The sequence below is a fragment of the Monodon monoceros genome, unplaced genomic scaffold (assembly GCF_005190385.1).
Source record: "Monodon monoceros isolate NGI ecotype Baffin Bay Population unplaced genomic scaffold, NGI_Narwhal_1 Super_Scaffold_19, whole genome shotgun sequence".
In the NCBI taxonomy this organism is placed as follows: domain Eukaryota; kingdom Metazoa; phylum Chordata; class Mammalia; order Artiodactyla; family Monodontidae; genus Monodon; species Monodon monoceros.
Window position 1 is genome coordinate 64,359,720 of NW_021703775.1, and position 12,690 is coordinate 64,372,409.

The 12,690-nt window shown below is 39.1% G+C and overlaps 2 protein-coding genes across 4 annotated transcripts in view; one reads left to right on the forward strand and one right to left on the reverse strand.

Annotated features, from left to right (window-relative positions):
- Window positions 1–8,501, forward strand: part of CAPN13 (calpain 13) — a 274,099-nt gene extending 265,598 nt beyond the window's left edge. Inside the window, 1 exon segment of the mRNA XM_029232828.1 lies at window positions 8,447–8,501. The gene's annotated coding sequence lies outside the window, so the exon portion shown is untranslated.
- The window catches only part of LCLAT1 (lysocardiolipin acyltransferase 1), a 195,865-nt gene that overhangs the window by 130,101 nt on the left and 53,074 nt on the right, over window positions 1–12,690 (reverse strand). For 2 of the 3 annotated variants that reach the window (XM_029232830.1, XM_029232829.1), the window contains exon 2: window positions 4,748–4,916. The exons of the other annotated variant lie outside the window; for it this stretch is intronic. In XM_029232830.1, coding sequence (XP_029088663.1) covers window positions 4,748–4,912 — 165 coding nt within the window. In that variant the 5' untranslated portion in view covers window positions 4,913–4,916. The remainder of the gene's footprint in view (window positions 1–4,747; window positions 4,917–12,690) is intronic. 3 annotated transcript variants of the gene reach the window in all.

Here is a 12,690-nt window from a genome sequence, read left to right on the forward strand (position 1 = left end):
CGAGAAGAAATAACAATTACAAGTATATATGCACCCAACATAGGAGCACCTCAATATATAAGGCAAATGCTAACGGTCATAAAAGGAGAAATCAACAGTAACACAATAATAGTGGGGGACTCTAACACCCCACTTTTATCAATGAACAGATCATCCAGACAGAAAATCAGTAAGGAAACACAGGACTTAAAAGACACACTAGAGGAGATGGACGTAAGTGATATTTATCGAACATTCCATCCAAAAGCAGCAGAATACACATTCTTCTCAATTGCACATGGAACATCCTCCAGGACTGATCACATGCTGGGCCACAAAGTGAGCCTTGGTAAATTTAAAAGAACTGAAATCATATCAAGCATCTTTTCCGACCACAACGCTATGATATTAGAAATTACCTACAAGAAAAAAACTTTAAAAAACACAAACATGTGGTGGCTAAACAATATGCTACTAAACAACCAATGGATCTCACTGAAGATATCAAAGAGGAAATCAAAAAATACCTGGAGACAAATGAAAATGAAAGCATTATGATCCAAAACCGTGGGACACAGCAAAAGCAGTTCTAAGACGGAAGTTTATAGCAATACAGTCTTACCCCAGGAAACAAGAAAAATCCCAAATAAACAACCTAACCTTACACCTAAAGCAACTAGAGAAAGAAGAGCAAACAAAACCCAAAGTTGGAAGAAGGAAAGAAATCATAAAGATCAGAGCAGAAATGAATGAAATAGAGATGAAGAAAATGATAAAAAAAAGATCAATGAAACTAAAAGCTGGTTCATTGAAAAGATAAACAAAATTGATACACCTTTAGCCAGTCTCATCAAGAAAACGAGAGGGCTCAAATCAGTAAGATTAGAAATGAAAAAGAATTTGCGAAAGACACCACAGAAATACAAAATTTCATGTGAGACTATACTACAAACAACTGTATGCCAATAAAATGGGCAACCTTGGAAGAAATGGACAAACTCTCAGAAAGGTACAATCTCTCAAGACTGAACCAGGAAGAATTAGAAACTATGAACTGACCAGGAAGAATCAGAAACTATGAACTGACCAGTCACAAGTACTGAAATTGAAACTGTGATTAAAAAACTAGAACAAACAAAAGTCCAGGACTAAATGGCTTCATAGGAAAATTCTATCAAACATTTAGAAAAGAGTTAACACCTATCCTTCTTGAACTATTCCAAAAAAAATGCAGAGGAACAAACACTCCCAAACTCATTCTATGAGGCCACCATCACCCTGATACCAAAACCAAAGATACCACAAAAAAAGAAAATTACAGGTCAACAACACTGATGAACACAGATGCGAAAATGTGCAACAAAACACTAACAAACCAAATCCAACAATACATTAAGAGGATCATACACCACGATCAAGTGGGACTTATCCCAGAGGATGCAAGAATTTTTCAATATCTGCAAATCAATCAGTGTAATACACCACATCAACAAATTGAAGATTAAAACCATATGATCGGGCTTCCCTGGTGGTGCAGTGGTTGAGAGTCCGCCTGCCGATGCAGGGGACACGGGTTCGTGCCCCGGTCCGGGAAGATCCCACATGCCGCGGAGCGGCTGGGCCCGCGAGCCATGGCCGCTGAGCCTGCGCGTCCGGAGCCTGTGCTCCGCAACGGGAGAGGCCACAACAGTGAGAGGCCCGCGTACCGCAAAAAAAACATATGATCATCTCAACAGATGAAGAAAAAGCTCTTGACAAAATTCAACACCATTTATGATAAAAACTCTCCAGGAAGTCAGTATAGAAGGAACTAACCTCAACACAATAAAGACCACATATGACAAATGTACAGCTAACATCAAACTCTACGGTGAAAAGCTGAAAGCATTTCCTCTAAGATCAGGAAGAACACAACAATGTCCATTCTCGCCACTTTTATTCAACATAGTTTTGGAAGTCCTAGCCATGGCAATCAGAGAAGAAAAAGAAATAAATCAGTCCAAATTGGAAAAGAAGTAGTAAGACTGTCACTGTTTGTAGACAACATGATACTATACATAGAAAGTCCTAAAGATGCTACCAGAAAACTACTAGACCTCATCAATGAATTCGGTAAAGTTGCAGGATACAAAATTAATGCACAGAAATCTGTTACATTTCTATACACTAACAATGAAAGATCAGAAAGAGAAGTAGAAGAAACAATCCCATTTACTGTCACATCAAGAAGAATAAAATACCGAGGAATAAACCTACCTAAGGAGACAAAAGACCTGTACTCTGAAAACCGTAAGACACTGATGAAAGAAATTAAAGACACAAACATATAGAAGGATATACCATGTTCTTGGGTTGGATGAGTCAATAGTGTCAAAATGACTATACTACTCAAGGCAATCTACAGATTCAATGTAATCCCTATCAAATTATCAATGGCATTTTCCACAGAACTGGAACAAATTTTTTTTTAATTTGTATGGAGACACAAAAGACCCCAAATAGCCAAAGCAATCCTGAGAAAGAAAAACAGAGATGGAGGAAACAGGCTCCCTGACTTCATATTATACTACAAAGCTACAGTCATCAAAACAGTATGGTACTGGCACAAAAAGAGATATATACATCAATGGAACAGGATGGAAAGCCCAGAAATAAACCCACACATCTATGGTCAACTAATCTATGACAAAGGAGAAAAGACTACACAAGAAGAAAGTCAGTCTCTTCAATAAATGGGGCTGGGAAAACTGTACAGCTACCTGTAATAGAATGACACTAGAACATTCTCATACACCAGACACAAAAATAAACTCAAAATGAATGAAAGACCTAAAAAGACCCGATACTATAAAACTCTTAGTGGAAAACATAGGAAGGACACTCTTTGACATAAAATACAGCAAGATCTTTTTCAATCCATCTGCTAGAGTAATGGAAATAAAAATAAACTAATGGGACCTATTTAAACTCAAAAACTTTTTCACAGCAGGGGAAACCATAAACAAAAAGACACCCCACAGAATGGGAGAAAATATTTGCAAACAATGCGACCGACAAGGGATTAATCTCCAAAATTTACAAACAGCTCGTGCAGCTCAATATCAATAAGACAAACAACCCAATCAAAAAATGAGCAAAAGACCTAAATATTTTTCCAAAGAAGACATACAGATGGCCAAGAGGCACATGAAAAGATGCTCAACATTGCTAATTATTAGAGAAATGCAAATCAGAACTACAATGAGATATCACGTCACACCGATCAGAATGGCCATCATCAAAAAGTCTACAAACAATAAATGATGGAGAGGGTGTGGAGAAAATGGAAGCCTCCTACACTGTTAGCGGGAATGTAAATTGGTAGAGCCACTATGGAAAACAGTATGGAGCGTCCTTAGAAAACTAAAAACAGAACTACCATTATGATCCAGCAGTCCCACTCCTGGGCATGTCTGGATAAAACTATGGTTCAAAAGCATACATGCACCCCAATGTTCATTGCAGCACTGTTTATGATAGGCAAGACATGGAAGCAACCTAATGTCCATTGACCAATTAATGGATAAAGATGTGGTACATACATACAATGGAATATTACTCTGCCATTAAAAAGAATGAAATAATGCCATTTGCAACAACTTGGATAGACCTGGAGATTATCATACTAGGTGAAGTAAGTCAGACAGAGAAAGACATATATCATATTATATTGCTTGTATGCGGAATCTTAAAAAAAAAAAAAAGATACAAATGCACTTATCCAGAAACACACTCACAAACTTATGGTTACCAAAGGGGAAGGAGTGGGGGGGGAGAGGATAAACTGGGAGTTTGGGATTGACATATACATACATTATATTTAAAAGAGATAACCAACAAGGACCTACTATATAGCACAGGGAACTCTGCTCAATATTCTGTAATAACCTAAATGGGAAAAGAATTTGAAAAAGAATAGATACATGTATATTAAATAAATAAATAAGACCAAAAAAAAAAGAAGAAGAAGCATGAGAAGTACAAAATAAAATAGAATAGGGCTTCCCTGGTGGTGCAGTGGTTAAGAATCCTCCTGCCAAGGCAGGGGACATGGGTTCAAGCCCTGGTCTGGCAAGATCCCACAGGCTGCAGAGCAACTAAGCCTGTGTGCCACAACTACTGAGCCTGCATTCTAGAGCCTGTGAACCACAACTACTGAGCCTGCGTGCCACAACTACTGAAGCCCATGTGCCTAAGGCTCGTGCTCCGCAACAAGAGAAGCCACCACAATGAGAAGCCCACACACCATGATGAAGAGTAGCCCCCGCTTGCCACAACCAGAGAAAACCTGCATGCAGCAACAAAGACCCAATGCAGCCAAAAATAAAATAAATAAATAGAAATAAATAAATACAATAAACGGAAATGCAATATAAAATTACAATGTAAAAACTCTTCAGTCGGCATCTTTAGATTTTTGCATTTTACTAAAGTATACCCCAATGAAGGAAAATAAAATTCATTAGGAATATGGAAGAAACTCAATTTTGGAATATAGCCCTTAAATACATATTTTATTTCAAGGACATGAATTACTTCATTTCTCTCTTTCATTTAAAGGGGGAAATACAAAAACTAATGTGCTTCTTATGTAACACGAATATGTTTCTTCTAATATTTGACTAAATCTGACTCTAACAAAATACAAATCAATAGGCTAGGCCACTTTGGTATGGTCACTTTGGTACGGTCTCTTTGGTATGGTCTCTTTCTCTGCTGTTTAACTTACCACAGGTAGCGTGAGCCAGGTTGCCACAAGGCGGTTGTTGATCCAGCGATACCAAGATGGGTTTATAAACATCAAAGGTAAAAAGGGACCCAGCATGAAAATGCTTCCAAAAAAGCTTCCCCAAAACAGAGTGAGTATAAAGTATATCCCTCTCCATGACACCATGATTCTGAAAGACACAAAAACCGATATATTTTGTTACTGTAACTGTCCAAATTCAATTTCAGAATGATACATGTAATAATCTTTAATTATAGGGCTACAGAATAGGCCCTTGATAAAGAATATGAGCTTGAATGCCCTCTTACATGACCTACAGGTCTAACAAGTCAGAACATTAGAAATGGATACTCTCCCCCAAAACAGATATATTTATCAATGGAACAGGATACAGAGCCCAGAAATAAACCCACACACCTATGGCCAATTAATCTTCGACAGGAAATCCCTGATGGTCCAGTGGCTAGGACTCTGTGCTTCCACTGCAGGGGGCACAGATTGGATCCCTGGCTGGGGAACTAAGGTTCTGCATGCCAGGTGGCGCAGCCAAAAAAAAAAAAAAAAAAAAAATCTTTGACAATGCAAGCAAAAATATACAATGGAGAAAAAACAATCTCTTCAGCAAGTGGTGCTGGGAAAGCTGGACAGCCACACGTTAATCAATGAAGTTAGAACATACCCTCACACCATACACAAATATAAACTCAAAATGGATTAAATACAGGACATGACACCATAAAACTCCTAGAAGAGAACACAGGCAAAACATTCCCTGACTTAGCAATGTTTCCTTAGGTCAGTCTCCCAAGGCAACAGAAATAAAAGCAAAAATAAACAAATGGGAACTAATCAAACCTATAAGCTTTTACATTGCAAAGGAAACCACAAACAAACGAAAAGACAACCTACAAATGGGAGAAAATATCTGCCAACAATTTGACTGACAAGGCCTTAATTACCAAAATATACAAACAGCTCATACAATTCAATAACAAAAAAACAACCCAATCAAAAAATGGGCAGAAAACCTAAATACTTCTCCAAAGAAGACATACAGATTCTCAATAGGCACGTGAAAAGATGCTCAACATCACTAATTATTAGAGAAATACAAATCAAAACTACAATGAGGTACCTCACACTGGTCAGAATGGCCACTGAAACAAATGCTGGAGAGGGTGTGGAGAAAAGAGAACCTTCCTACACTGTTGGTGGGAATGTAAATTGGTGCAGCCATCATGGAAAACAGTATGGAGGTTCCTTCAAAAACTAAAAATAGAGCTACCATATGATCCAGCAATCCCACTCCTGGGCATTTATCCAGAGAAAACCAAAATCCGAAAAGATATGTGCACCTCAGTGTTCACAGTAGTACTATTTACAACAGTCAAGACACAGAAGCAATCTAAATGTCCACTGACAGATGAACAGACAAAGAAGATGAGTTATATATACAAAATGGAGTACTACTCAGCCATAAAAAGTAATGAAATAATGCCATTTACAGCAACATGGATGGACCTAGAGATGATCATACTAAGTGAAGTGAATCAGAAAGACAAATACCATATGCTATCACTTATACATGGAATCTAAAATATGACACAAATGAGCTTATTTATGAAACAGAAACAGACTCAGTCATAGAAAACAAACTTATGTTTACCAAAGGGGAAAGGGGGTGGGGGAGGGAAGCGGTAGGAGTTTGGGATTAGCAGTACAACAACAAGGTAAACAACGTCTTGCTGTATAGCACAGGGAATTAAATTCAATATTCTGTAATAAACCATAATGGAAAAGAATATGAAAAAGAATACATATATGTATAACTGAATCACTCTGCTGTATAGCAGAAACTAACACAACATTATAAATCAACTCTTCCCTTTTTTTTAAATTGAAATAAAGAAAAAAAAGAGATACTCTCAACTGGCTTCCCCCAAAAAAGAAAAAAGCTGTTTAAAAAGCCTTGCTTTTTGTTCTGCTTATTAGTATTAACATAAAACCGTATATTTTCTTTTCCAAGACGTTATCCAACGCAAAATTTTAAAATATTCCAGAGTTCTTTTTTTTTTTTATCTCTTACATGACCTACAGGTCTAACAAGTAGATTTAGTGGACTAAGAACTGCAGAACAGCTTCCTAAGGGTGACTGTGCCTGAAAGTGATGGCAATTTTACAGAGTGCACTAAGAAAGAATTTGTTAAATCTAGAAATATTAATTCTTTACATTAGAACCTAAAAGTAATACCTTTGGGCATTTGGTCTTTATGAGCTGAAAGGTTAAGTAGAAGTCAGACTCCTCACTCACTTTCTTAATTATTTGCCAATGGATTACTTTTGAGGGTCCTCATAACCAGACGAACAAAATACTGATGCTTTAAAAATAAACTGTTGGAAGCACAGTCTAAAATGAATAATCAAACATTTGATTTTACAACCTAAACTCTATTAGAGCAAAAACATGGTTTGCTTCAGGATAATAAAACCGTGGGAAACATTAAAACCATGAAAACAATAATGGCCTTAAAATTTGTATATTAAAAAAAGGTATTTCAGGGCTTCCCTGGTGGTGCAGTGGTTAGGAGTCCACCTGCCAACGCGGGGGACACAGGTTCGAGCCCTGGTCCAGGAAGATCCCACATGCCACGGAGCAACTAAGCCCATGCACCACTACTACTGAGCCTGCGTGCCACAACTACTGAAGCCAGTGCACCTAGAGCCCATGCTCCACAACAAGAGAAGCCACCACAATGAGAAGCCCGCACACTGCAACAAAGAGGAGACTCCGCTTGCCGCAACTAGAGAAAGCCCGCGCGCAGCAATGAAGACCCCGCGCAGCCAAAAATAAAATAAGTAAAATAAATTTTTTTTAAAAAGGTATTTCAGCAATTAAGACCTCTGAAAATTTGAAAAGAATCACAACAGGAAAAAGAAATAAAATTTCAAATGTCATGGTGCTTTAAAAAATGTCAGTCAGACAAACAAAACAAGTCAAGTCTCTTACGCCGAATCAAGTTTTTCTGCATATTTGGTATATTTTTAAATCTCTACCAATACTTGACAGTGTTATACACAAAATCCTTCAAAGTACAAACAGAACAAGTATCTGCTAAGAACTGGCTTTCTGCTAAACTCTAGATCGGAACTTCTAAGAAGCGGGTTGAGGGAGTGAGGGTGCAGAAAAAGCACACTGGAAAACAGTAGCCAAACAATTTGCTCACACAGGGCCCAGGATGGTCTGTAGTGCTACACAGCCTTGGCTTTGCTTTCTCTGAGGCTCAGCTCCTCCTCTTTGCATTAAAAGACACTATAGGCCACTTCTCTCCAGTCTAAAGTAATAATTTAAAAAGAGCTGCCAAATTTAGTATTCTCAACCCCTATTTCCTTTCATAACCCCTGCCCCCAAAATATCCCTGCAATGCTACTACTCGATTTGAAAACCCCCCTGTAACTACCTTTTTTAAAATCTACTGTTCGTTTCTGTCATTAGCTAGCTCTCTGTTTAGATACTCACCCCTCAACTCCCTGAAGGGCTATACTTCACATTACATCCATATACAACTACTTCCCCATCAAAGGCTCTGACATGCTTCTTCCTCACTTACTGAACTACTTCTCATTTGATGTCATTAAAAGGAAAAAAATTATAGTTAAAGGAGCTTAGGTATCATCTAACAGAATCTTTTCAATTTACAGTGATGAAGCTAAGGACCAGAAGAGTTAAGAGATGTGTCACGTGAATATACTGGGATTACTCAAACCAAGTCTCATCTAAAATTACTTTTCCATCCTACTCCTGTTTCTTCCCTAACCTCTCAATCATGTGTACAGTGATTCAATAAACATGCAAAGAGATTCCTACTGTGTGTCAGGCCCAGTGCCAGTTATTTGGGGATACAACAGTGAACATGACAGACATACCAAGCTCTTACAAACCTAACAGTCTCTCCAGCCCTTTCTTATGAACTCTGCATTTAATCTAGCCCTGTTCTCTCTCTTCTTCCAAGTCTCAAGGATTTGATAGAAAACTTGGTTAAGAATTATGCTACTACACGCTTATTTAGAATAAATAAAATTTTTAAAAACCAAAAACTGGCTAAACCAAGTGCTGGTAAGGATGCAGAGCAACCAGAACTCACACACGTTGCTGGTGGGAATGCAAAATGGTATGGCCACTTTGGAAAACAGCTTTACAGTTTCTTAAAATATTAAATGTACATTTATGATATAACCCAGCAATCCCACTACTGAATATCCAGGAAAAATTGAAAACTTATGTTGACACACAAACCTGCACACAATTGTTTTCAGCAGGATTATTCATAATTGCAAAAAACTAGAAACAACCCAAATGTCAGTCACGGGTGAGGGGATAAGCACACTCTAATATATCCATAGAAAAGAATACTACTCAGCAGTGAAAAAACATATGACTGATACATGCAACCTCTGGGGTTAACGTCAAATGCATTATGCTGAGTGAAGGAAGCCCGGCTCAAAAGGCATGATTTCTTTTTAACTGTATGTTTTCATTTATATGACATTCTGGAAAAGGCAAAACTATACGGAGGGAACAGATCAGTGGTTGTCAAAAGGTTAGGGGTAGGGGGAGTGTTTGACTGTGAAGGGGCAGCACAAGGGAAGTTTTAGGGGTTGAGGAAACTGTTCTATTTCCCAATTGCAGTGACGGTTACAAGACTATGCATTTGTTGAAGCTCACAAAACGTATATTTACTGATTTTTACTGTATGCAGATTAAGAACTAAATTAAAAAGATTATGCTATGTGAGATGAAATCTGATAGAATATTCATTAAGCTCTTATGATCTGGGGAATTCTACACGTCTGGATTATTTCAATTATAATGACATCTAAACTATGTCAAGCTTTTAGAATACGCCAGGCACTGTTTCATATACTTTAAATGTGTGAACCTGTTTAATACAATAATCCCATGGTGTAGATATTTTCATTACCCCACACTTTATATATAAGGATACTGAGGCACAAAGTGGTTAAGTAATATGCTCAAGATTATACAGCTAGTAAATGGCAGAGCTGGGATTTGAATCCAGGTAATTTGGTGTCAGAGTCCATGCTCAGTCTAGAATTCAACATTATGTTCTTTTTCAAGCACATACTTCTTTTGTAATTAAACACACACACTTTAAACACTATACAAAATCAAGATGTCATGAATCTAAACCAAATTTTTAATATCTCATGCAAAAATTATTCTGAATGTTAGTGAAGTTTATAGGAACTTAGTGAGGAAATCTAACGTCTTTTCTTAACACTCCCTAGTACTTAACATATAGCATACAAAAACTTGGGGAGAGCTGAGGATGGGGGTTGCCAGCTTCTGCTGGAAAGAAATCTGGTTAAATAACTGGTAAATGAACCACCTAATCTTTTAAAATCCTTTAAAGTAAGGGCCACATCACTGCAAAGGTAATCACAAATGCTGTAATTTAATATTTCTGTGCATTCTTTGTATAATACTGATAGCGTTCTCAAAAAGTAAAAGCCATTTGGAAAAGAAATAATCATAGTTTTAAAATGGCATAGCCATTTTATTGCCGAGTACAGATACATAGAACTAAACTGTAGATCTTCTTAAAAAGCTATGCCTACTTCAGTGTAACCCAGGAACTTTTCCCCTTAAGACCACTGTCCCTTCACAATGAGTTAAGATCTCTTACCCACTAACTTCCTAGCTCATAATCTGATTCTGATTCTGATTCTGATGCTTGCCCTTGTCTAACCATCTGTGGTTCCAATGACTACAATGCCAAGCAAAGGCAGGAACCAAAACAGAGCCCACCTGGACTTCTTATTCAGTTGCATATATTATTCCTACAGTATGACAATGTAGGAGGATACTCCCTGACGAGGATTAAGGGAATCTATTAGGGATACTTACAGTTCCTTGCTCAGGAAGGAAAGACGTTTTACTTCATAAAATTTCCTTAGTTTTTAAATTCACATAACAATTCAAGTCTTAACAAGCATCGCTCTCATAGTCTAGGAGGGAAGCTAAGTGTGCTAAGGAACGAATGCAGTTTGGTATGATACATACTGTAATAGAGGTATGTAACAGGTGCTAAGGATAGGTCAAAGCAACGCAAGATGAGCTCTGCTAAAAGGAATTAAAGAAGCTGTTAGACACTTAGAGGATGAGAAATCGCGGGAGAGGAGAGATTACTCCAGACAATAAAAAAAAAACATGTAGGGCTTCCCTGGTGGCACAGTGGTTAAGAATCCGCCTGCCAATGCAGGAGACACGGGTTCAAACCCTGGTCCGGGAAGATCCCACATGCCGCAGAGCAACTAAGCCGGTGCTCCACAACTACTAAGCCTGCGCTCTAGAGCCCATGAGCCACAACTACTGAAGCCCGCGTGCCTAGAGCCCATGCTCCGCAATAAGAGAAGCCACGACAATGAGAAGCCCGCGCACCACAACGAAGAGTAGCCCCAGCTTGCTGCAACTAGAGAAGGTCGGCGCACAGCAACAAAGACCCAACACAGCCAAAAATAAAAATAAATAAATTTAAAACAAAACACAAACAAAAAGAACATGTAGAGTCACAGAAATTTGAAACAGCATGGCTTAAACAAGGAACTGTAACTCATTACATATTAATGAGGTATAGGGTACACGTCGGGGAGCTGCAAGAAATCAAGAAGACCCTGGTCCTAAAGACAAAGTGCACACACCCAGGGCAGGACAGACAAGAATACCACCTTGAGCATGTCACCATGGGTGGGAAAAAACCTAAGGCGTATGACTCATGTTTTAGAATAAATGTCAAAAGTGACATGGTGTAGATAAGCCTGGACTCAATAAAACCAACCTGTATACTGATTAAGAGCAAAGAACTTCTCTGCCCTCTAAAACGGTGCATGGGACTGTCAGCAAAAATCCAGCATTGACAGATGCTGGTATCAAAGAAGTCTGTGAACCAGGAGCACCTGATCCAGTTCCACCTCTCAACAGCCTGATGATCGTAACCACGCCACTTAACCAGGATGCTCACAGGTGAGGAAGTCAGGAAAAATTCCCTCAAATTTTGAGCACCTAATATTTGCCAGGCACTTTACAAAAGGCTCTCGGTATTTACATACTTAACACCTACAGATTCATATTCATGAACAACCCAAAGGTTCATGACATGTAAGTAATCTGTAACTTTGATGAAACTCAATGTTGAAATTTGAATATTGCAAAACTAGTGTCAAAAACACAAATCAGGGGTTCCCTGGTGGCACAGTGGTTGGGAGTCCGCCTGCCGATGCAAGGGACACGGGCTCGTGCCCTGGTCCGGGAGGATCCTGCATGCCGCGGGAGCGGCTGGGCCCGTGAACCATGGCCGCTGGGCCTGCGCGTCCCGAGCCTGTGCTCCGTGGCGGGAGGGGCCGCAGCAGTGAGGGGTCCGCATGCCGCAAAAAAAAAAAAAAAACACAAATCATTTAGGTAGTAATAATCTGGCCAACTATCCAGTACCCTAATCTCAATGGGCCTTTACTCTGTTCTACTTATCGCACATGTACCATAGTGGATTTATAAATTGGAGGTTTTATTATCAAAAGACCTTGCTATAGGGCTTCCCTGGTGGCACAGTGGTTGAGAGTCCGCCTGCCGATGCAGGGGACACGGGTTCATGCCCCGGTCCGGGAAGATCCCACATGCCGCGGAGCGGCTGGGCCCGTGAGCCATGGCCGCTGAGCCTGCGCGTCCGGAGCCTGTGCTCCGCAACGGGAGAGGCCACAACAGCGAGCGGCCCGCGTACAGCAAAAAAAAAAAAAAAAAAAAAAAAAAACCTATTACCAGGGGCATTCCTGGAAAATGCAATGGAGAATCCAGAACTGGGACCAGTAAGACTTAAAGGCCAAAAAGTAAATACTGAGTAATAAAAGTAATATGAAGAGTTAAGCATATT